The 26,180-nt window shown below is 44.1% G+C and overlaps 1 protein-coding gene across 1 annotated transcript in view; it reads right to left on the bottom strand.

The window, feature by feature from the left end:
* The window catches only part of CELSR1 (cadherin, EGF LAG seven-pass G-type receptor 1), a gene marked incomplete at its 5' end in the record, with an annotated part of 173,166 nt that overhangs the window by 31,905 nt on the left and 115,081 nt on the right, over positions 1 to 26,180 (bottom strand). Inside the window, 13 exons of the mRNA XM_010581081.1 lie at positions 846 to 1,055; positions 1,372 to 1,466; positions 3,264 to 3,365; positions 4,196 to 4,379; positions 5,600 to 5,720; positions 7,713 to 7,854; positions 8,573 to 8,747; positions 9,079 to 9,192; positions 9,526 to 9,711; positions 10,184 to 10,350; positions 15,329 to 15,454; positions 16,903 to 17,066; positions 18,209 to 18,366. Of these exons, the coding sequence (XP_010579383.1) occupies positions 846 to 1,055; positions 1,372 to 1,466; positions 3,264 to 3,365; positions 4,196 to 4,379; positions 5,600 to 5,720; positions 7,713 to 7,854; positions 8,573 to 8,747; positions 9,079 to 9,192; positions 9,526 to 9,711; positions 10,184 to 10,350; positions 15,329 to 15,454; positions 16,903 to 17,066; positions 18,209 to 18,366 (1,944 nt within the window). The remainder of the gene's footprint in view (positions 1 to 845; positions 1,056 to 1,371; positions 1,467 to 3,263; positions 3,366 to 4,195; positions 4,380 to 5,599; positions 5,721 to 7,712; positions 7,855 to 8,572; positions 8,748 to 9,078; positions 9,193 to 9,525; positions 9,712 to 10,183; positions 10,351 to 15,328; positions 15,455 to 16,902; positions 17,067 to 18,208; positions 18,367 to 26,180) is intronic.

The following is a 26,180-nucleotide window of genomic DNA, read 5'->3' as shown; positions in this document are numbered from 1 at the left end:
TGTTTTAGCCTGGACTCTGTGCTGTGCCATGGTTAGGATCTTGGAAATACAACTGACAAGTGTGGACAGCAGTACCCTGCAGCACACATGGCAATGAGGAGACCTCTATGACCCTGACATCAGTCATCCAACCTTCACATTTTCAGACCACAGAAAACGCCCAACTTCCTCCACATCTAACATTTTTTCACCACAGCTATGTGTTTCCCCCAGATAGGGAGGGTGCTACAGCTTGTTCTCTAGACCTGGTCAGGTCTTTGGTAATAACTGGGTCTTTCATGAATGCTCTGACTAGCAGAAGCCTTCTGGCACACGTTTTTGTATATGTCTGCATCACTTAAAATATCAATACAGCATGGAGTGTCTTTCAATGTACCAAATCTTTAATAAACATGCCTCGAGTGTTTCCAAACTGGATTATAAGAAACCTTCAGAGTCAGTAACTGGCTCAGAGTTAGTTCACTGCACATTTAAATGAAAATGATCACATCAGGCAGGTTTTCCAACAAAACTGAATATGGTATACAAAACTATTTTGCCCAGGAATAACACATCAGCTTGATTATTTTTTCATTTGGGGAATTTTGCTTTTGGTTGTTACTATGATGATATTTATTATAACAACACTTTCTATGGTATTTGTATTACACACACATATGTGTGCATACACACATGCATAACCAACTTTGATTCTAAGTTGAGAAGACTGACTCATTTGTGAAACGGATTAAGCAATTACATGATACTCGCTCCATCTTGGTCAAAGACAAATTTAATTATCCATTGCCATAAAACTTTTAAGGGGAACTGTAAAGGCTTAGCACAGTATATAGTATCTCTCTTACTTCATTGAATTCCACATCCCTCGTGGCTGCCAAGTCAAACCCTTGCTGCTGGCTCTCATACTGGAGGACCCGGATCATCATCTGGTAAGCTGTCCTCACATCGTTGCCATATAAGCTGTGTGTGTGTTTGGTGGCATTCTGCAGCACTCTCACGATCCGTATGGTTTTGTCTCCATCCAGCTTGGTCTCATTGTGGTGTAACTTCTCATTCTGAATCAGAGACAAGAAGGAAGAAAAACCCCAATGATGTATCTTTTTTTTTTCATTCTAGTTACAAATACAATCATCATTTAGAGATTTTTGGCATAAGGGAGTTGTTTGATCAAAATGGTGTTTGGCTTGAGAAAGGGTTGACAGGACAGCTCAATGGAAAATGTAACTGAGAGCCAGAAAAGCACAAGGGTCCTGATGGGAAATGAGGGGGTTCAAGGACTCAGTCAAAAGATGGAGTGCAGGGATATCAAACCGGAGTCTGAATTGATAATCAGTTACAAAATAAAGGCAAAAATGAGAAAACACAGCTTACCATGATTTTTAGATCAACAAAAGTGCTAGTGGTGCAGTTGAAAAGCTCAGGGGGCAGCCAGCCCTTCTCAATGTTACAATGGCGAACCGCATTTCCTGAAGGAAACAACGTTAATGGTAAATGGTAAATAATGTTCTGAACTGTGCTGGGTAAATCTTCACAGATTTCAAATATCCTAGACTTTCAGATTTCCTACATTTTCAAGTTTCTTGGAGCTATGCAAGAGAGGAAAGTTAAAGATTACTAATCTTCATGAATCGTTTTCCTCAGGCTTTAGAGAAGAGTTAGGCAAGCTTCAAGATCTGCCCAATTGCTCTCATCCTCACTGCCTTAATGTTCTCAAATGAATTCAGCGACTTATTTATACCAAATATGAGAAAGACTGTACACTTCCTAAATGTTTCTGAAAACATCCCTGCTCAGATTTCTGTGCGACAGCCTATATAGGAAGACATCCTGGAAAATGTTGTCTTCATGTCAAAACATGCTAGCACCTTTGCATGCTGCGTGTGGTAAACACTTCAGCCAACACGTATAATTGCCTTTTGCCACCTGTGAATGGTCTGTGAGCAGCTTACTGTTTAATTTAGGCTATTATTTTGTACTATTTGTCAAATAATTTTAAAACGTGATTCTTGGCTGTGGATACTTCACAGTGAATTGCAAGTTATCAAATGTAAAATTTACATTGTGCTAGTTAACTTGCACATAACATATTGCATGTGCCTAAGCCATTTAATTACTAGTATCTAAATAAGAATTATAATTAATTTAACAATATCTAATTACATTACTTCTCTTCCATGATTAGGTGAATACAATTAAGCCTCAGGTTCTTAGTCTGAATATTCATTATTACAAAGCTTACTTTTTTTGAATGTTCTGTAAAATTCACTTAAAACATGCAATTCCAGTGAGTACCCTTGCCTTTTAGCCTATTTACTAGAAAGGACACTTGGGTCAACCACAAGAACAGTGCAGAAAACTTATTTTAATTCAACTTTATACTGTTTAATAATGTAAATATTCTTCACCTAAAAAATAATAATCAATTCTATCTCCTAAAATCCTCAGAACAGGAGCTTGGTTGACCACAAATCTTCTGCACACCTACAGGCAGTGACCTCCCCTCAGTAATATCTGGGGAAGTCACATACCATTTATAACTCATTGACCCTGAGGGGCACTCGCAGCAGAGAGTTACCAGGCCCAGAAATGAGACAGAGGTTTCACTTCCCGCAGAACAGCCTTCGGAAAAGATTGTGAACTCCGTTGTCAAAAATCTGATAAATGTTTTCAGGGACATGCATGAAAAAGCAGGTTGTCATTTGCTTCTGTACAAAACAACACAGCTCACGTGCTTTATAAAATGCGTTTTTCAGCTCTCTGACTTATGGGTTAGAGAAAGGATATTGGGTGGAAAAATGTGAGTTCTGTTGTAACTCTGAACTTTATTAGCCTGCAACGCTAGTAAAGCAATCATCAGGTAAACAATTTTCCTCATTTCATCTTTGCCCAGAGGAGCTGTATCGCTAAAGAACAGGTACAAATCACTAGAAACTAGAAGTTACATGTGTAAGAATTGCTTGATAAACATAAAATAGAAAACTGGACTGTGCTTTTTTGAAAAGACAGATACAGAATTTCTGTTCTTTATACGTTTACCTGCTGCACTTTTGTATTTATTTACTGCTACTATTCCAAATGTATTTTAACAGTTCTTGAGTTTCAGCTAGCTAAACTTTTCTGCTTGTGATATGCATGAGCTATGCTGTAATCTCCAGACCCAATGAATTAATGCCATTCCCTATGTACACGGTGTTTTTTCTCTTATTTTTCCCCTCAGACAGGCATGTAGATAAAGTAGTTAATGTTTTACCCAGGGAACTTACCCACTGATCCCTTAGGACATGGCACAGCAGCTGGCTGGCCAAACTTGGTCTGTGGCCACCAAATACCAGCCTCGAAAGCTTTGGGACAGCCATTATAAATTACTGAAAGCGGAAAAAGAAATGATGTAATTTTTCTGACAAGATAAAAATCACAAAAAGGAGATATTTCAACCTGCCTAAAGGACCTTCCTGTAATTCCCAAGCTCCGTCAGGATATCCGTCCTCTGCAGCGCCTTCTAAGCTGTAACCCATCAGCTGCTCCTTATCCAGCAGTGCAGGCAGACAGGTACAGGCAGAAGAGAGCTCAGGATGATTATGGGGCTCTGGATTTTGGCTCTGCCTATCTCTGGCGGCTCCTTTATTGTGGGAAAATGTTTCTCCTTCGTTTCACCCACACTCTGGCGAGAAGGCTGTTGCAGCAGCTTTGTGCTGATCACCGGAGGAGGGTGGGTGAGTGAGAGGGAAGGCAGGATGGGCAGGACGGGGAAGAAAGGCAGGGGTCACCGGGCGCGTGGCACAGCCGTGGTGGGCTGTGAGAAGGCGAGAGGGCTCTCGCCGGCCTCCAGCTGCAGCACAGCAATACAACGCTGCACTACCAGATGAACTCAGGTTTCAAGTAAAATTGGGATTAGCGTTTCGCTCTCCCCCCCTAAGCTTGCTATATTTCCATTTGATGAAAATTAAAGAAATAGGAGCTTTTTTATTTTTCCCCAGCCACCGTGAGTCATACCGGCACAGACTTAGGAGGAGGGGTGCACGTTTAGGCTGCTGCAGCTCCCATCGCGCCTGCTGGAGCCAGCCTGCTGGGCTCACGCGTGCCCCGGGATGCAGCTGCATGCCCACCGCTGCGCACCCCCCCCGCCCGCTGCTAGCAGCCCTGGTCCTGAGACCACAGCCCGCCTGACCGGCAGCGCTCGCTGGACAGGAGGTACCTTCACAGCCCTTCACGGTTACTTCAGCAAACGGGTTGTCGCAGCGGTTGCACTGCCGCCCTATGACGCCAGGTTTGCAAGGACACTGTCCTGTCTCCATGTCACAGGCGCGTGTGTGGGAGCCGGACGGGAAGCAGTCGCAGGGGTAGCAGGTGTCACTGCTCTGGGGCCTGTAGTAATTTGCCTGGAAAAAACAAAACGATAGACACAAGGTATTTGACTTATATTCCAAATTGCTCGCATTTCTGAAATCCGGCACCAGCAGCACGTGCATCATGAAAGGGCTGATTTTGAAAAGCACGGGATAATAACAATATTACTTTTAACAGAAAATGTAATAACTATGGGAAGTGTGCTGTTGGCCCAGGCAACGCGCAGAGGCAGAGCTGAGCGCTGCGGGGGATGGCTGGGCTGCCCTGTGCCACAGAGACCCAGGGTTTGGACCACCATTTGCAGTGGGGGCGGAGGGCCCACGTTACTCCTCGTGTACTTGCTGCCAGTGCCCAGCAAATGTCGTCTTGGAGGATCTTTAGTTTCCTCTGCTTTGCAATTCTACTCCTGTATGGCACTAACAAGCCAGTAAGGAAACGAACTTCCTGCGCTGTCCGTTTGTTTTTCGTGTACAGGGTGGAGAGCAACCAATGATCACGTATTCAAATCGCATCTGTAGATGCTTTTGATCTGAGGCGTTACGCGATTGCACAAGAGCATGGTGCTGGCACCCCACTGACTTGATTTAACGCAACAGTTGCTGTGTGTCCTGCTGGCATTTCAGAAAGGAGTACGGGGCCAGATTCACTGCCGCCGGTCTGCACAGGCCCAGCTCCTCTGATGTCATTCAAACCTATTGTAAAACCTATTGTGAGAAGTCCTTTGTAGAAACTTCAGGAGGGAGGCACCTCCCCTCCCGTGTCCTCTGTCTGTCCACAGCAAATTCCTCTTAAACTCCACAGAGCTGGCACTGAGGAAAGCATTTAGCCTCTCTATTATTTACCTCTCTCCAGCTGCTAGGCCTTTTGCTGGCCACTGCACAGGGGAGAGCTTCACCCAGCTAGCCTGAGCTGTTTCATGGCTATTACTCACTTGTGATACACAAACCACCACCGGCACTCCTCTGCACCCCGGTCTGATCTCCCCCGATAATCCAGGCTGCACTTCAGAGAGATCAGAGCCAGGCTTTCATCCTCTCAGTTTTGCTTTCCAAATGCAAGTAAGATAAGAGCTGCACAGTACGATTTTGTGAAGGGCGGTGCCAGCAAAATATTTTAGGTAAAGTTTTAACTACACTGAGCACATATACATATGATACAAAGCACAAGTGTGTGTACTTTGCCTCAGATATTCACTTATAGTTACTTTTTAAACTAAAGAAATTTTGACTTAAGACTGGTTTCTTTTGCTTACCTTGCAGTGGCATTCTCCATTGGTCTTATTGCAGTCAGAATCAAACCCTTTACTAGTCTCACAATTACATGGGCCACAGATGGGATTTCCCCACCAGCCTCTGGGACAAGGCAGGTCAATCCTATGAAAGAAAATCAAATGGAAAGAAAGTTCTTTTAAGTTTCCTCTTAAAAGATGGGACAGAACTGCTTTGGGCCAAATCTGCACTCAACTCCCATCAGCTTATAGAGTGTAATATATCCCACTGCAGCAGCCAGCAATATATATATAAATATATATACTTTATAATAAAAGAAAATAAAGAATATCAGTGCCACGAAACCCTAGAGGGAATGCTTCTCTAAATGTTTTCAAGACCGACTCATCTTTAAAAGGAGTGTATATCTGTATGAGCAAATGAAGTGCCCCTTCCTCTGGCAGAGGGTGATGGGGCCCCAGGCTGCCTAACGGAAATGGTCCCAGTTCCACCAGCCCCAGTCCCCCGCTGTGGAAAGCGCTGGCTGGGGCAGGCTGGACAGCTTGTGTTGAGCTGTGCTAGCACTTCAACAGCTCAGGCAACTGCAGGCAGCGCTGAGCCCGTGCCCTGGTTTACCTACTGCCACAAACAGCTTTGGGGTACAGCTCCCCAGTACTTTATATCCCACTCCCCTATCCCTATGGGTTCCTGTCCCAGACGTGCCATGGGCAGCAGTGCTTGTCCAATCTGTGGGGACACCAGCTCAGGTGCAAAGCTGGCTGCAAGCTCACCCTACAAAGAAAAGTCACTACTTTCAGCCAACCTGGCTTTCTCAGCCAGCTCACTGCAGGGTCTGAAAAGCCCTGGTCTGCCACAGGGTAGGAGGAGGAGGACACATGTGGTTGGCAACATGGAAGAGGGAAAGGTGGCAGCTTTGATGCAGACTATGAATCAAAGACTATGATTCAGACTATGAATGAAGCAGCGCAGCTCTTTGGAGGCTGTGCAGCAACCCACATGCCACCCCTGCTGAAGGATAACCCTCATTTTTGTTGGTTCTGTTTCTTCTGGGTGAGCTTCTGAGCAAGTTTGTCCCACAGATCCCCCAATACTAGTGCTGGCAAGGAGAGCGCTGGGAAGGGGCAGTGACCAGGGTCTCTGCTAGCTGGAAGTCTTCGTCAAGCAATAGCCTGAAGGATCAGGCAATAGCCTGATCAGCATAACGCACAAGGAATCCCCTCCCTGCTGCTCATGTTAGGAAAGCAAAGCTGTTTGCTGTCTGTTTCAAAGACCACGCAGAATTTTGTTCATGGTAATTGCCAGGTTTGTACTTCTATGTTTTATAATACGGAAAACCACAATGCTGCACTTGACACGATGTCAGCAGATAATGACAAGGGACAACGTCTCTGCGTCGCTAATCCAGAGGAATGAAAGACGAATCTGGCAACAGCACGGCCAACATTTGCAAGCCCACACAACAAAAGGCGGAGGAAGAAGCTTGCGGTTTTCAAAGGGATGGAAACATCACATGAGCTATTCCTAAATGGGCAGACAAATGCACTTCATTTGCACATCATGAATGGCCCATATTACAGTAAATCAAAGTGCCGCCTCTGGGATAAGGCTGGTTGCTGAATGCTTATCTGAGACCAGGAAGCCAGTGACGAGGGAATCGGCACGTTTCTCCCACACAGCAACAGGACATAGGCCTCCCAGACTGTCCCAGAAGAGATGGCTTTTTGCCAGCCCACGGACTGGACCCAAACTGCAAAGCCATTTTTTCTGGTCACAGGCCACCTAACTGAGTGCATCGCTCTGTGTGCGTGCTGGGGGAGCTGAAGGAGAGACGCAGAGCAAACTCAGGCCAAGGCCGCCACAAGGTACAGGTCAGCTGCAGTGCTGTGTAACATGGTTGAGACCCCGAGCTGCTGATGAAGAAAAGTGGCCCCTGAGTATATGGAAGTTTGCCTGGTCTCTGGGAAGAGAGTTTAGTAGTGCCCAAGGGTAGGGAGCCTGCAAATACCATCCACTATGAACACTCAGATTTTAACAGGAAAGCTAACTGAAGCAGAAAAGGAAGTGGGAGGACTGCTGCCTTAGGAGAAGAGCTACCTGGAAGGGTCAAGAAACCAAGAACAAAAATAATTCTCTTACTTGCTCTCGCAGTACTGTCCATAGTAGCTTTGTCCACATTCACAGGTGTAGCCATGGGATGAGCTAGGTTTGTGCACGCACGTGGAGACATGCTCACATGGGTTCAAGTTACATACATCAACACAGTCTCTTCCAAAGTACCCTGGGGAGACAAGGTCATAAAATTACAGCAACCATTGTAATTTACGATTTGCATGTCTCCAAAAGACCATCTATTTTAAACTTATACACTAATAACACATCTTCAATAATCAGTAGATCCCCCCTGAGATACTGTCAGAAAGAAGGTACTCTTTTCCCTCTCAGCAAAAAAAGATAGTGGGCTGTTCTTTTTGACAGTCTGTTAACATGCTTGAGGCACCCTTGTGCCATTGGCTCCCAGTTTTATATTCAGGGCATGTGTTACAAATAGTTCTGTATTCTCTCCCTGCATGTATGGGAGGTGACTGTGCTGGGTGCTGACAGCATGTGCCGGCTACACGCACCAAAACAGAGAAAACATTCAAAGTATCCCGATTAGGATGCAGGGTGTGAGACTGAAATTCAACAGCAGAAAAGGCTGGGAAAGAAAAAGAAAACAGACAAAAAGAAAAGGGGAGGTGCACAGAAAAAGCCCTTTGGACCAGAGACTGTCTTTCTGTTTGGTTGATACGTTGCCTAGAACAAATGATCCTTAGTCCACGACTGCAGTTTCAAGGGTGCTACAGTAAGACTGAGAAAGATAATACTGACTGGAAGAGGAAGAATCAGAAGCTGAGCACTTTGCAAGCATGCTGCTGCTGCCACTGCTCCTACTCTGATGAGCGCATGAATATGTGATCCAGCTCCTGGATGAGTGCATGGGATGGTCACTGGGTTACCTGGGTCACAGACGCAGGAGTAGCTGTCCCAGTCGTCACTGCAGTAGCTGTGCTGCGGACACGGATTGGAATCACAGGGGTTATCCACTTCGCAACCCTCCTTCACATTGATCTTGATAGCCTGTTTCATGTTGAGTGTAGCTATATTTGTAGATGTTTCTCCCATTCTTACTCCCTGGTGACAAAAGACAATTATTTTTAAATTGGAGTCTTCATTCACAAGACAGTACTACGTGTTTCACTACTTCCATTAATCCATGAGGCTACGTTTTAAAGAAAGAGCCAAACCTGATGAGCCAAACCCAGATTTTTTTTTCTCAATGCTGCTCCCCTGTGAGACCAGATTTGTACCTGGGAAAGTGGGTGGACTTTAATATTTTGATTCTTAGATATTTTGATGGAGGAAACAGAAATGTTTGGCTACAGATGAAAAAGAAAACCCCATATTTTCACATGGGTATTTTCTTAAAAGTTCAAAGTTTGTTGCTACACTTTTCATTTTATACCTGCATACAGCCATAAAATCCCTGCTGAACAGAGACTTGGTCTCCAGAGACACCTCCCACAATGATGCTTTTCATTTTCAGTCCAGGTAGTTGATTTCCAATCTGCACAGTGCTCTGTTGAGGAAAAGGACAGTTGATAAGAAGCACTATCATCCTCTGTGACACAGACAGCCTACTTTCTGTAGTGATGGAGTCAAGCAGTAGCTGACAGTAGATTACAGAAAAAATATCAAAGCAGTGAGGAGCCAGACATCTGAATGTGGCTTTTTACAGACTTGTTCATAAGATATCTTATCACTAGGTGTAAAACATTAATATAACTTCATTAGGCATAAATTGTTGCAGAACATGGCTCACAGCATACGTATTTGACCACAGTCCTTTATCCGACTTTCTCCTAAAAACATTTTTGTAGTGCTTAGCGACAAAGTTATGATGCTGCCTTACCTGGTACATCCCATAGTCCAGGGACATGACAGCGAGGTACTTGATGTCTTTACCATCTTTAGCACTCTTCAGCTCTATTAATAAATGATGCCATTCCCCATCACTGACTCGCAACTGGCTCATCTTCAAACTAGCAACCTGGCTCAGGCCACTGTACACTTCGAACTGCACGTAGTTGTTGAGTATCTGTTGAAAAAAATATCATGTCTATTTTTTGCTATGTATTTGTATTTGATGCGGAAGGGGGCAGAGGGCAAGATGGTAATGTTTCCTAAGACAACCCAAAAGGGAAAAAAGCTCAAACAATAAAGAAGGGAACACTTGCAATAACTCCTCATATAACTTTGGACATTCAGACTCTAACTTACCCTACTGGCAAAAAACTCCCAAACCAATCACAAGGCACATTTTTTGCATCTATATTAATGCACACTACTACCTCTGTTTAAAAAAAATAATCGTAAATCAACGAATCTGAATTTTACAATGATCTTTTGAGCACTGATCTTTTGATCTCTGTAAAAGGCTGAAGAAATCGTTTGTATTTATTGACGTGCATTTAGCTGGGCGGATGAAGCTATGTAGTTCATGTGGCCATATCCACTGATGGGGGAGAATTTCTTAATTCTTTTCTAATCAACAGCAGCCATATTTTTACCTGAATGTTGATCTTGGATGCAGCCCCTGCATTGGCTTGCATTAACATGCCATTGACTTTCCGGGTTCTGAACATCAGCCCGATGTACCATGGCACAGAGATGGTAATGTCAAGGTCACTCCAAATGATAATGCTTTCACCACTGAAACGCTGAGGAGAAGGCATTGCTGTAAATCAAAAGACAGGAGAGAAAGAGTTGATATCCTTCAGGACAAAGGTTAAGAGGAGAAATGACGCTATGTCGTGGAGATGGCACAAGGTAGCTAGTCCCTCTTCCACTGAGGTATTTTTAAACTACTATGGTGTAAGAGCCACTTTAGGCGAGTCACTGTGAAGCAGCTGATAACACTGTAAATTCACAACCTACCCTTGTTGTGGGGTGGGCACCTTGTTTTGCTGCCTGCACTCAAAGGCAGCACCTCCACACTGCTATGGCATTACACAGGTGAGAGATGTTCCTAGAAAGGTAAGCTCAGGATTTCTACTGATACAGTTCTGCTGATGAGTGGGTGGACTGAGCAGGAAGTATGAGGGCAACAGTTGCTGCAGATGTTTTCAACATATCCTTGATTACCTGCTTCTAATTAACAGATTAAACACAGAGGAAAAGACTGGGAGGCAACAGGAAATATTAATTCATAAATACTCCAGGGCCAGATTATTCAGCTGTTTCAGCTACGCAGCCTTTTCACAGGGAGAAAGTTTGTGTGGAATTGCCTAAATCATTTGCCTTAAATATCTCAAGGTGACAGCTGAAGAGTTGCCCTCCTCTCTGACCTTGCACAAACACAGCTCCTACAAGCAGACACCGATGACAGCCTTCAATGGAAAGCACTCTGCTGATGGAAAATAGGGGAACATCCACCCTTTGGACTTTTAAAGTAGTTACCTCAGGTAACAGGAGCTATAATACCATGGATTAATTGATCCCACTGATGAGAAGCACAAATTAAGCTGTGGGAGCTCTGTGCTGTTTGCAGCACCTCATATGGCACTGCCACCACGTGTGGCACCTTGTAGTGTGATCTGCAGTCAGCCCCTGCCTGATGTCCTCACTCACAGGCATGATGGTGAAGTTCATGGCAGCTTTTTGCAAGTGGAAGCAGGCCTTAGAGACTGGCTACAACCACTGCAGATTGGCACCCAGCCTTGTATCTCGTCATGCACTGAGCCCATGTGGACGGTCAGTGAGATGACAGGGCTTAAGAGTCTCCTTCCCCTTCTGCTCCACACCACCATACCTGCTGACTCTTCTGGATTTTCTCGTAATAGGAGAGATCATGTATATACAAATGCGTACATGTTACTATAAAAAGGCAAGTCCTTAGAAAAAAGTAGAGGGATGACATCATAGCAGAAGATGGAGTCAGGTTGATGTGAAGTTGCATTTTTTTGAGGAAAAAAACCCAAACCCCAAATTCTGATATGTCTGCCTTGCTGGTCTCTATAAACGGAAAGGCTGGCGGGGGGGAATGCAGGGGTTGGAGGAAAGTGCAAGCTCTTCAGCTCCCTATTTGTGAGAAACCAGATGTCAGTGACTAGTGGACTACCACTAGCCAAGCCAGGGGTGTAACTTGACTTGCCCTTCTCTATGGTGTGGTTACCCAACCACCCCACCCCGGGGTAAGTGCAGGCAGCCCCAAAGGGCAACCATTCTCCCTCCTGCTCCAGGCTGTGATCTCTCCTTTGCAGTCACACTTGGTCCTCTGTGAATGCTAACAGGGGCATATGGTGGAACAACTGAAGCTCAGCCTGCTCTTGAAACCCAGACAGCAATTTAAAATGGTTTGCCACCAGACATAGATGTCCCCAGCTTCCTTAAAACTTAAATCCAGTGCTCAAGCTCTGGCTGTCTGGGCCAGGGCACGATTCATCAGCCCACACTGCACCACATCAACATAAAAGTAACCAGGACATTTCTGTTGAGCAGGATAATTTCCTCCTGCGCCACACGTGCAGTAGTCAGCCCTCTCCTTCCTCCTCTACCCTGACGACCTTCACAACAACCTCAACTTCCAACTTCTTGCTAGTGGTTTGCTAGACCATTGCTGAGATTTTTAAGTCCACCTGCCTCTAGAGAGTGGAGCCAGGATGCAAACCTTGCAGGCTTCCCACCTGGTGGAGGCTGGGAATGCTGCTTGCAAACGTTTCGGCTCAGCTCCTGGGAGAACTGGACTGGCATGGCAATTAGCCACCTTCTTCCTTTTCTCACCAGCGGTGACTTTCTGTGCTTGCAAATACTATTCTCTTCCCACACCTCCTCCCAACTCCCCTCCCTTCCCTGGGGCCAGGGTGCACCTTCCCCTGCTAGTAAAACACAAATCCCCATCCATCAGCCCCGTTCTGACCTCTCTCCTCCCCCCAGCCCTTCCCCATGCCTGGGACCAGGGGTCTCCATGGAGGGGCTGGTGGCCCATGTACCCAGATGGGACCTGACCACCCGTGGCACCACAGAGGCGAGCGCGTGTGCTTCCAAGCACAGCATCTCCCTGCCATCTGCGATGCAGTGATGCAAACTAATTGTTTTCTCAGGGTCTGTCACTTTGAAGCGCTGCCTGTGTATCTACATACACTTTTAAGAGACTCCTACATTTAAAAGGCTGTCAGAAAGACCTGATGGCTATTCACTGTGGAGACAGAGGGCCTGGGGAAACACATTGACAACACTGGGATGTCACCTGCAGTTTGGGTGTAGGATATGTGACAGTTTATGTTTTGGTGCAAACCTGTGGTGTTCAGCTCAAGGCTAGCACAATGATGTTAGCCATCCAAGAGTGAGTCAGGCACAGCTGCTAGATCTTCTTCACAGCGTTGCACTATCTCAATTTTTAAAAGAATTAAACTACAACAAAGGTGAAACTCATTTCTCCCTAATTTTATCTCCCTTCTATATGTCAGCAGAGGAAGATGGCAGCTGCCAGAAGGAGAGCTAGCGGGTCCTAGGAGGGTAGTGAAGGTAAAATACCCCATCCTCACTAGTGCAGACCAGATCCCGGAGTTTCTGAAGGGCTGGCAATCAAAAAAGTTGGATTTTTAACCTGCCAAAGTCTTTGTCCTCTGTGAGCTTGAAGCAGATCCAGCACTGCTAACGGGATTGAAGAAATGCATCAGCCAATCAATCCTATACAAGAATGCAAATATTCTAGCTAAGACTTTTTAAAAAAATAGCTGCCTAATAATAGCTCATGCTGTTAGGATCATATCTGAGCACTCAAATGAGCAATGTGAAAGCCAGGAGTATTGTATATCAGTGATTCCTCCTGACTTTAACTTCAGGATCCTGAAATCTTTGGTCACATATCAGAAAAATTAATTTCTTTCTTAGCTTGCAATTTTTCCTTAGGGGTACTTTGCCCCACAAATATCATCAAAGAAGCAAGTAGCCTGCTGCCCTCAAACTATAAAAAAACCCCACAAACTGAGGCATCAGCAAGAACATGGGGTTACCAAATGACAAAGGGGACATGCAGGAATGCACAGCACTGGAGGCAGAGGAGACCACGGGGGTGGGGGGAGACAGGGGTGCTGTGATTGTCGTCATCTGTATTACCTGAACTTAAAATGAGTTTCCAATGATGGCTACAGAGCAGTTCTGAGGTAATTTTCTAAATCCCAAACTTCCTGTTTTGGTCTTGAGTTTGGGATAAGAAAATTATGAGTAAACCACACCTTTGATCGAATTTTGAAATTCCATTTCAAAACTAAGATAAAGACAGAGAGAAGGACAGTCCTTGCATGTGATAGCACTACTCCCCATTTACCCCAGCACAGGTCACACCAGAGTTGGGCCCTGGCACTCTCTCAGGAGACATCAGTGTGGGTTTGTACCACAGAGACCAGCCTATCATGAAGAAAACACCAGAACTTCACTGACAAAGATACTTGACATAAGACACATGGAAAAATTAGATCTTCATACAAACCTGGGGAGCTCAAAATATTTGAGGAGCCGCTACAGAAAGCAGGTACCTTGCTAGGGGCAGTAATAGCAGCTCTGGGCTCTGCATGAGGTGGAACAAAGGAATTGGCCTCCATCGTTCCCTTCCCCTGTCCCTCACCCTGCAGACCCTTATTTCCAAGCCCAAAACTTAACTATGTGTCCTCTCCTCCTAAGCTGCTGCTTCTCAGGCAAGGGGACAGCTGTTGCCACCACCTAGATCTGGTCCAGGCTGAGGTATACTGTGCTAAAGTGGTTTGCAAATCGCTGTGGTGTGTGCACCTCAGCTTGGAGACCTGCTGTTCCAGGGTCCACACCCTGCTGAGAGTCATCAAGAATGTCTGGTTTGGGGTAGATACATCAAAAGAACAAAATCCTTGATCATACTGTGAACTATTCTGAGCTAAGTGTCACAGGGGAATAGCAGAAACGAAGACCTACCACATGTGCATCAGAGGCCAGAATTTGGCCTTCTGTTTCTAGGGAAGCCTTGTGTAGTTTGAGCAGGTTTTCTTTCCTGGAAGCCTTCAAGAAGACTCCAAATGAGCAACCCTCCACTAGATGTGGAGATGCCACGTTAGAGCAGGCAGCCCGCTGCTGCAGTGACCCCACGGGACCCCTCATGCAGACGACTCCTCGCTTCTTTGGGAAGAAACTAACTGCAAGTTCTTCATGTCCTATAACACACCTGCTGCTCCTTCCTCATCCTTTAATGAAGTTTTACACATACACGCACATTGTGTTCAATCAAAGGAAAACCCAATAAAACTGAAAGTGCTCGTACTCAGCAGAGAGTGCCTACTTGCCAAGAAAATGGTGATTAAAACTCCACATTCATCTCTGGTTTGAGTCAAAGCCCAATAAAGTCAGCGGGATTCTTTCCACTGATTTAAAGGGGCTTAGGATCAGGCATTTTTACTATAAACAAATTACTAAACACTGCCAAGTTCTGTGGAACTACTTTGCTTATGTAAGTAAATCAACAAAAGCTGCAGTTATTCATGACAGTATGTCAGCTATCATTATTTACTATATAGGTGATCTCTAAAATTATTTCAAATAGATAATGGGTAACTTTCAGTCTTAATTGCAATCTTCTGTTACCTATCCCTTAAGTGTCACAGTTTGACATACGTGCTATGAGATGTCAATGACAGCTAATGAAACAAGCACACATGACTACGCATGAAGAGGTCTTTGTATCCTACCTTGCTCGCAGTTTTTCCCTCCGTAGCGTATGGGGCACTCGCAGATGTATGTGTTCCACTTGTTGACGCATGTGCCTCCATTCTGGCACCAGTTGGTTTCACAGTAGTTCCTCTGCGCTGCACAGCCTGAAATTCAGGAACATGGTTACTTTGCATGGTTTTAACAAGAAAAAGGCTCTGAATGATTGTATCTGAGTTTTCATGTAAAAAGAAGACATGACCATTATAGGTTTGGGTTTTTTTTTTAATATCCTGAAATCAGTGAAGCAAAATGTGGATGGCAAAAGTTTACGTGATCTGAGCAAGTGTCAAATTCATAAAGACAAATCTATCAAAGGCTATTAAATACAGTCATTGAGCTGTAAGTCTCTGGGGACTAAGAGAAAATTTTGGGGAAATATCACTGCATGCTCGCCCTGTTTTTATACTCTTCCCCTGGCATCCACTGCTGGAGAAAGGCAGATCAACTGGTGCTGTGACCCAGCACCACTCCTTGCAACTTACTGTCTGTCATCTAACCGAGACACTAACCAGGGAAAGCCAATGTGCAGTGTTATACAGTGGAATAACACTACTATACAGCATTGTTTTAAACTATACAGAAACATGTTTCCAAATGACGAAAAAAAATATCCACCCTAAAGAAAACACTTCATGGCCTCCTGATGTATATTTCCATAAGATAAAACCTTGTGTTTAACTAATATTACAGACATAACTGTTAAAAAAGTGCTCCAAGACAAAAAAGCAATTTGAAGCATATGCTACGACTCCTTTCTTAATCCATGATCAATGCAACATACCTAAGAACTGCAATTTAGCTCTTACACATACTTTCAGCAGTGTGGAAGGAAGGGACTTGCCATTCTTGTGTGCAAGAGCCAGTCTGATGATGATAGAGAACATTTTGTACACCAGAACTAATCCTGATCAGGGATTCAAGGGCTGGAAACCAAATCAGAACCTCCAACAGGCTGCTTCATGAAGCAGGTTTCAGATTTGGAGGACTGCAGAATTTGATTTACAGAACAAACATAATTTATGAAGAAGTCATTAAAAACGTTGTCTTTTTCATTAACTAATCCCACTGGCTTTCAGAGCAAAGTGGCATTTAAAAGGTAGTTAAAAAAAAAAGGAGGAAAAGTTCATTTAGGAATAAATTCCTGGGTGAAACTCACAGCAATGCAGAAGGTCTAAACAAGCCCGGTCCTTTCCTGTATGCCGCTTAATCCTGTAAGTGTGTGCTGTGCCACGGGCTATTGTGCGTGTCCCTGGCACAGGCGCGGGCTGCACCTTGCTCAAACAAACAAGGTCTGGATGCAGCTGTGCCGGTGACGCAGTGGCAGCACAACGCCCAGCAGCACCTCGAGTCCCTGCCACGTGGCCTGGGGCAAACGCTTCGCGTTCAGTGGTGCTAACAGGGGGACGGGGGCTGTTTCAGACTCCTCTGTCCCCTGCCCCTTCCTGGGTTCCTACCGGTGCTGGCCCCTTCGACATCCTAAGCCCTGTTACACACACACAGCTACAGCAGAGAGCTTTCTTGTGTTGACTTTTGAGGCGGTAGTCGCTCATACCTGGCAGAGTGCCGTTGTTGGCGATGAAACTCGCCATGTCGATCGGCTTGCTGTCGATAGAGAGGTTCCTCATGCAGCCGATAAACTGCCTGTTGTGCACCGGGAAATCTTCAGGCAAGTTTGGGACACCGCCAAGGAGCAGAGGGCCAGTTAGGTCCAAAGATCTGAAGAAACAAAGAAAAGCTCATCATTTCTTGCATATAGTTTGTTTTGGTTTGTTCTTTATCTTACTGCTTCCATAAGCACGTTTGAGCTGTTTAGTCTACCCGTGTTGCCATGCACTTCCCTCTGCTAATTCAGCACTTCCAGAGCTTGTAATCAAAGGACCTTCCAGAAACACCATAACTTTTAACTTAGGAGCTGTCATATGCATACAGAATCCAATGACCTATCCTTAACAGTTGCCAATATGAAGAAGAAAATGAAAATTATGGAAAAATGTGCAGCCGCAGGGCACTTCTTTCTGACTCCAGTCGCCCAGGGGCTGGCTTATGCTCCTCAGCACAAGGTTTGAGATGCTGTAGATTTTGATATAATGACTTAATTATTATACAGTGCCAACCCTTTTTAAATCCTCTGAAGATCTTAGTCTTAATAACATTTAGTGGATGCAGGTTTCACTGAATGACTCCACACTGTGTGAAAAGTGTATCATCTCATCAGTTTGAATTAGCCCTGATTTTTATGGTGCCCCCTTCCCTTGGGATTTTAGAGCAGCACATGTATCTCAATGGTCTTTCTGCTATCACTCATTACTTTATACTCCCGCTATGTTGCTTCCTGTCCATCTCTTCTTTAAACTCAATAGTAGTAATCTTTTTTGGTCTTCCCTCACAGGAAAGTTTTTTCATACTTAATGATTTTCAGTGGCCTTTTCTGTATCTCCTTTATTTCGACCTCCTTTAAGATAGGACTTTTAACTTAAATGATGGAAGTAATAAGCTCTTCAGTCATTCCCTTAATTAATAAAGTCTAACATTTTACTTGCCCCTCTCTCTACATTTTCATACTGGGTAGATGCTTCTTGGGGGCTATCCGCTGACCTCCAGGTCTTTTTTTTTTTTTTCATTTTACAAGTAATTTGGGCACACTTCTGTATTTACACAAAACCGTGCATTCCACCCAGTGTACTGACACTTGCAGTAGCCTCCAACAAATTCCATCTACCAAATTAAACCTTGTTACTTTTTCTTGTTAAATCATATCTGCTTTTCCAGCTTAATTTGCTTAGTGGTTAATCACATATTGCTGACTCTCCCCTGGAAGAAAAGAATGATTGGAAAAGGCAAATGTAGGGAATCCTTACTTCTTTGAGCCGGTCTGAGTCCCCTGGGCAGCACAGGTGTAGTTTCCAATGAGGCTCCCAAAGCGCACAGCCACTGCTGTGTCACAGTCGTCTACAGTCACCACGGCCACCTTCTCTCCAGAAGGCCCGTGGGGAATTCCTAATCGCCCAATGTTGGGCTTCAAGAAATAAATGACACATGTCATACAGTGCTACGCACACATGGGATTTAAATGCTGGTTCAGCCAGCTCAACAACATACTTCCTCCTAGCCCCCAAAAGTGGCTAAAATAAAATATGTAAACAAAATAGCAGAAGTTAAGTTGACCTACAACATCTAGGCAAGAAAAAAACCCAATGGATGACTTCAAAGAGAGTCCACACATGCCCAGTGTGATATACAGCATGGTCAGAAGTGGCTTTGGTCTTTTCCACTGCTGAACCACTTTGGCCCAAATCACTTCAAAGAGGTGTTTTCTTACTTCTGCACACCAAACTCTAATAAATTCTGCTCGTTTTGCAACTCTTGACCTCAAGTGAATGAATTCACTTGAATTTTAACATTGCTTCTGCCCAAAGACAGAAAACCATAAAATGATGTAATACCACAAGGGGGGCTAAAGGCTTAAATCAAATTTTCTCTGATGGGGGTACTCTGTCAGGGCCACCAGAAACTGAGTGCAGGTTCATAGAATCATAGAATGATAGAATGGTTTGGGTTGGAAGGGACCTTAAAGATCATCTAGTTCCAACCCCCCTGCCATGGGCAGGGACACCTTCCACTAGACCAGGTTGCTCAAAAGCCCCATCCAGCCTGGCCTTGATATATATACAGCCTATAAAGGCTGTAGTGAAAGGTTGTCTGATGACTGAGAGGGAGCTTAGATGAAGACTGCTTGTTCCAGCTACAAGATCGAGGGCACACAAAACCACTGCCCGTTGCTGAGCCGGCTGAGAAGCCCCTGGTTTCTAGTCACACGAGAAGAGAGATTAGTGACCTGTGGAGTTGGACAATCAAAAATAATGGATGGATCTGAGCTTGCTCATGCAGCTGCTTTGGTCCAGGCATGCAGACTGACACCATGGGTGGTGCACAGAACGTGGGAAGAAAGTGTGTTTTAGAGTGGCAATAAATGCTCCGGTTTTCCCTCATCTCTGGCTTGACCCAGGCAGTAGGAAACTCCTGCCCACCCAGTCACAATGTGCCCTGCTGAACGTGGGCCACAAAACTACAATTATCACACTCAGCTTCACACCTCCACTGTTAATGGCTCACTCAGCTAATTACCCCACTGGCAGTTGTCGTTCTCCCCACTTCAACACCTACCAACAACTGGGGAAAATCAGTGATGCTGACAGACAGGAAAGCCTATGGGACCACCAGGAATCCAACCCCAACCACTAAACTTCTGCGCCTCCACCGCAAACACATCCTTCGCCTCCACTAATTTCATAACTGATGAGACATACCCCAGTGTGACTGACACCAGATATCTGCTATGCAAAAACTCAAGAGACAGGTTCCTCCAGTGGAGAAGTGCATCATAACTATTAAAAAAGAGTGCACATATAAATAGCAGCATAGCAGCCTCAGTGAAGAACTAGCAAATCCTGTAAGAAAACTGTTTTCCATGTTTAGTGTTCAGAGAGCTACGGAGTCCGAATCTACCACTGGTGCAGGATCTGAGGACTTCATGGGTACAAGAGAAGCAATGAGCTGAACTCCCCTGGCTTTGCTGCCGTTCCTCTAAGGGCAAAGGGACACCCCACAGGAGTGAAGGCACCAGATCTGACCAGACACGCAGCACAACTGAAAGCCAAGAGACATTTTTGTGATGTGTTGATGAAAAATAGTTGTAACCATATGAAAATGGAAGATGGCTGTGCACCACACTGTAGTTTGCTGTATGCTCGCTTTAAAACATATTGCTCAACTGCATACTGAAATCCCTTATTTGCACAGCAAACAAGGAAGCAGTAAGGGGATGAATGCCTGTACACACATAAATTTGTTAAAACACCTAAAGCTACTTTCATCATCTGTAAAGAAATACAGATTTGTTTCTAAGGGTAATTATCCCAATGTATTATAAACATTTTAAAAATATGTTTCCTGGTGTCAATTCCAGTTGGAAAGTATTTTCCATTTCCTCTAACAAGAACTAATGTGATCACATAGTTTGGTAGTTATACAGTATAAGGTTTTGACCTCTCTTGAGTGATAGTAAGGCAGATTTTATTTTTTCCGATACTCCCTGGACTTTGCCACTGCCTAGCTTGGAAAGACAGGAAGCATACATATTTGCAGTGCTGAAAATGTTATTGTATGCAATGATGGCAATGTTAGTGAACAGCTTTTCAAAGAAGTGAAAAAATACATAGGGAATTAACCAACCAACAGGCAGACCTTCCCTTCCAAAATTAAAATATTTACATTCTGGGTGCTACTTCTACTCATTTAGATGAATGATTCGATTAACATTTATGTTCTTGTGCTTCACTGAAATAACCTATTGTTTCTTACATGGGAGCCTTGACAAAGGCAGGGTATTTATTCTCGCAGCAGGGGGGATCTGCCTAATGTTAATCAAGATTGCAACCTGATGAGACTCAGCAGTTTGCAGCTGCTCCTTCACAGTCAACTAGCTGCAGTGGTAAATTGTTTTTTTTTCTACTTTTATTTAACAGAGAAACTACAAAGTGGTTCTCTAGATGTTGACTGTTCATTGCAGTGCGGATCTCTCGCATCTCTTCAGCTCTGATGACCATACAGAACCATAAGCTGATGAATAACAAATGGAAAATTCCGGTGAATGAAAAGAGACCTGTTGGCAGTTCAAACTCTACTTAGTTCAAACACGTAGTGATTTTCTGACCACGTTAAAAGGCTCACTTGACAGAACAGGCTTTTCCCCAAATGGAAGAATATGTTGCCGGGAAAGGAAAGAGAGATTTTCTGACATGGACTCTTTTTTCTGTTACATGTGGCAAGTACCACACTACTCATCTTAGCACCTAGCACAGGGAATACTTTATAACCGAAATAATGTGAAATAAATAAAAGACTGGAACAGAGGGAACTTAAGTTAGGAGTTCCTTCAGAATTGAATCATGAAACTGATTATATTCATTTAATATTTTGGTTAATACTAAATATAGTTTGCTGGTGATGCAAAGTATATTTGGAGCATCATACATCAAAAAAAGAATCACTTTGAATAGCTGAGTGCAAGAAAGAGAATTAATAACACAATATGAAACTTGGGATCTAATGTCAAGAATTCCTATTGCAGGCTCAGACACCATCCCCTATGAATGATGAAAAATAAGAAAAAACCCCCTATTAATTGACTACAAAACAATTATGAACCATGGTGTAATTAAAAGGTAAAAAAGGCAATAAAACAGTGGGTCATTGCAAATTTGGGTATGAGGGAAGTTTTATGACACTGAACAGGATAGAATATTGTGGGCAATTTTGGTTTCATTTATTAGAAATAACTTCCAACTAGAGTAGATGCACAGAACCGCAGCCAGGGCAAGGGAAAGCTTGCCTTACCTAATAGACAAAATGGACTTGGCGTGTTTAGCCTAGCAAAGTAAAGGCTGGGGAAGGGTTTTGGAAATCAGAAGACGCTATCATTGCAATGGACACAATACAGGAACAAATGGGTATAAGATGCCCACGAGTAATGTAGGCTGGAAATCTCCAGGTGGTGCTCAGCCACAGAAGGGGTCATCTTTGGGAAAGTAGCAGGGGCAAAAATTAGAAAAAACCCCTTAATTTCTTTGTGATTATAAAAGCTGGCGTTAGCAGAGGACTGGCCTACGTTTGAAAGAAAATAAATAACGGTAAGTAGCACCTGGAAAATACACAAGAAAGTGAATTGCCAACACTAAATGATAGCACACACATTTACATTTCAGGCATGATCTTTGCCTCTGTTGAATCCTACTGGAGCAAGACTGATCCCTAACAGTAGGAACAGCTAACACTAACCAGCATTAATTCACACTATTATTTTCTGGAAAGATGTTCAAGGAGTTAAAAGCCAGACTTTCATCTGGGTACTTAACAGTCCTTTCTGCCTGTCAGACTCATCTCCTGAAACACCATGCTACCCGAAAGGCAAGTTTCATTAGCTGTGCCAATTCTGCACTCGTGAGTAAATGTGCAATGTGGTGTACAGGAATTTACCAGCATGACCCCCATTAATGGTAATGCAAGTCATGTAACTGAGTTCCTGCTCATGGGGCTGAAAATGTACCTTGTGCTGCCTAACCCCAAAGGCTGCCTTTTTACTTAGTGCTTGTCCAGAAAGAGGTTGGGATTCAAACTTCAAAGACCACATGCTGTAAAAGTGAGTCCAAGAAGAGGTACCAAACAGTGCCAGAGAGGGAGCTTGGTCTCCCTTAAACAAGCTATGAAAGACATGGATTCATCTTGAACTCAAAAAGAAAGGGAAAAAAAGCAGTCCTGAGTGTTGCAGTGTATTATCACCATCACACAGTGATTCTTCAAACTTTCTGTGCACGCCATATTAAAGTACATTGTGTTCACTGTACTGACCCTTATGTTTTCTCGGTATAATCGCATACAGAGACACTTGGAGAAGAGAAAGCAGCAGCCCTGACTCAGGATTCACACGTGAGAGAAGCCACCCAGCTTTCTATCTGTAAAACCAGACAAACCACATTTATGTTCCCCAAATAATGGCAATTAGTACCGAAAATTGTACCCAATGTCATGAAACTTAACTTTGCCTCACTGAGCTTTCATGAAGAAGATGAGTGGTTCTGATCTATGGGTGGACAATCTCAAATCTCGTGTCTAACCCATGACATTCTCCCTTGCCCAGAGTCACGGGCAGACTGCAATTGCAGGAATGACAGTCGACTAGGATGTCTTTTGAAAACTGCAGCTCCCTTTCTGACTATAGCAGAGTTAACAGCGAGACTCGTCTACTGTCCTTAGTGGTGATGGAGAAGTGACCTTCTCAAGCTGCAGAGCTGCATGTAACTGCCTTTGGCCGCCTGCAGTGACTTTCTCAGGTTGCAGTGAGAGAATGCCACTGTGAAGGTATTTTACCAGTGATGCCAAATCTGATTTTCGTGAAACCCAAGTATGGAGCAACGAACTGTTTGGACTTCTCCCCACAACTTCAACAGAAAGAAACACATGTAGATTCTCCCAGGCGCATGTAAAACCCTCAGAAGCTTAATCTGTGAACTTGTGTTTTATAAATGGAGACCAGATAGAGGAAAGTCATCAAAACACATCTGTTTTTTAGTTCACAAAACTACTGCACAAATTACTCCTATTCCACTTAAAACATCAGACATGGATATTCTCATGTATCTCAGTTTCATTTGGATCCTCTATTATTTTAAAGTAAATATTTAAACTGTGAGAGCCCACACAGTTACTTATTAAAGACACAGATGGTCTAACGATGCACAGTGAACAGAAAAGACATACAGATTAACGGACAATGGAAGCCTTGTCTTAAATACTTAACCATTATATTTTTACATTATGAACACTACTGTTTTCAGAAGTCATGATGCAAAATCGTTGGAGAGGTTTAAGCAAATAGTCCAATCTTTGGTAGACTTATATTGAATTAAACCAGGCTAGATACCGTACATGTAATATTAATACTACAAAGCACAAATGTTTGTTTAGTCAATCAGCAGCAGTGGTGACACTCAAGACTCCTGGATCTCACCCTTCTATTAGTTAATCTGCAAGATAATAGGGCTTTTCCAAAGGTCCCACAAACATCTCTTCCACCAGAAACACCTTTTTCCGACTTCCATTCTTAGATAAAAAACTGCCAGTTGACTTTTCACACAGATGGAAAGAGGGAGAGTGGTTTTGGTCAGCCACGGGAGAGTGTTCCAACACCACAGATATTCCCTGAACTCAAACTGAAAGCTGTGCTCTCCAGCCTGAACCTCGGCCATGAGGACTTCCGCCTGCTTTAGCCACCCCGTTGAGTCTTTCGAAGGAGCTGAGGAGACAATTCAGCAGCAGACTGTAAGTATGGCCAAGATTTTGAGAACACAAACTGGGAACCCTTGCAGCGGAGACACAACCCACTTCGTTATGCTTGGCATGAGGAGACCCGTTTTCTTGGGGGACAGATATAATGTTGCATATTGTAAATACAGCATTTGCTCAGCTCACTGTACGCATTAAAAAATATATTTTAGAAGGTTGGTCTTTTAGCAAAATGCTTTGTGTGGCATAGCTTAACATGCAGAGCTTGGTTTGTTTGTCTTTTTAATAAGTGCAAATGTGTAAAAAGAAAAGCTATCCTGAAGTCAGTGCCAGCCTTTCAGTGCTTCCAAGAGTTTGCTTACCAGACAATAAGTTACCCTTCTGTTTTTGTTAATCAGTAGCTAATGATTTATTGACTGTTTGGAGTGGTTAAAGGTTAAAAAGAATCTGTTTCCTAGTTATTTTTAAAACAAAAAAAGCACTCCTCTGCATTGTTAATGTGCTGGTTCGGACCCCACCACCCCCAAAAATGCTGGATGGAAACCGCCTCACATTCATACCCTTTGGGGCTCTTTGCTTTCTAATGCTTCCAGCTACAGCAATAATGGGAAAAAATGGAGCAACTGGCATCAGGTCCCGCTGGAGGCTGCTGCTGGGGCTCTGGCCGCCGCCGGGGTCCCCCCTCACCAGTTCCCTGGTGCTCATTAGGCAGCCTGCCAGCCGCCCCAGCTCCTTCGTTAACCCGCCGGCCTCTGCTCTGCTATCTGACGCGGGGAAGGGAGAAATCCCCTCTGATTCCCAGGCGATGCTGTGCTGCTTCAGTGGTCAAAAAGCTCATTAAGAGCCCACGGCGGCGGCGATCTCCCTGGGCAAGCGGCCGGAGCCTGGCCCCCCGCAAGGAAAATAAATAAATAAACAGGAAAAAACAAACGGGGAAAGCACTGTGCTTGCAGTCCCAGGGGGAGAGACTAGGAAATGCCGGAGAAGCTTAGCACCGTGGCATGGATTTGCAGACTGTTCTGATCAATCGAGAAACTCCAAATTAGGCCAGATTAGAGAAACCATTAATGTTAATCTCTGCTTTTTAAAGTTTCCCCCTACAGCTTTCCAGTGCACCTTTAAAATAAGGCGGTGTGAAGAACTGAGAATCTTTTACACATCCTGATTAGTCACCAGGGAAAGGCAGGACAAATCATTTCACATAACCCCCTTACTCCTTTGATGTATGTATCCCCTTTATTCCCTGAATATTTTAATGGCATTTCTTTATACAAACTTGGCTCGAGTCTGTAGAGAAACATGAGAGACTGTGACAGTGAAAAGGAAAACCAAAAACCTTCCCATCAGTGAGTCAAAAATGCAAATCCTGAAAAGCCACCAGACCAGTTCCTTTTCCTAGACAAACTCCCTGAAAAAAACAATCATCAGGATCCAGCCTGGGCCACAAAGTCAAGCAAGTTTTACTAGCCTGATTTATTATCTCCTTCATGGCCACAACCAGAGGCTAAACTTTGATATTCAAAGCAGGAGACTTTCGGCACAGCTATGAGACCTGGCACATGTGAACAGCGCTGCCCAAATTGCTGCTGCTGATACACTGGTAAGGCAGAGACGGGGAACAGCCCTCCTGTCCTACCATGCGGCAATGGCATGGTGAGGCTGTGAAAAGCCATGGTTACACATACACAGCATCCAGACATGCTCCTTCCCTCCACAGAGCGTGACCGGTATTTCAATAAGTATCATCCAGATCCTGCAAAGGGTATATTCTTGGATTTGACTAATTTTGGCAAAGGCTGCTGTAGTGCTGATGGGAAGAATGAGTTTTCCCTGCTTGCAAATGGAAATTTTATCCTCAAATTTGTATTCCCAGATGCTTCTCAGCTCTTTGATGCTGAATCAGTCTCACAGCAAGAAGGACCTGTTTTGGCTGCCGAGAGACCATGCCCACTCATCAAGACAACATCCAGCTTTCCGCATGGGAGACAC

Source organism: Haliaeetus leucocephalus, unplaced genomic scaffold, assembly GCF_000737465.1.
Source record: "Haliaeetus leucocephalus isolate CR32 unplaced genomic scaffold, Haliaeetus_leucocephalus-4.0 Scaffold751, whole genome shotgun sequence".
In the NCBI taxonomy this organism is placed as follows: Eukaryota; Metazoa; Chordata; class Aves; order Accipitriformes; family Accipitridae; genus Haliaeetus; species Haliaeetus leucocephalus.
Note: the sequence above shows the minus strand (reverse complement) of the source record. Positions and strands in the feature narration are given on the sequence as shown.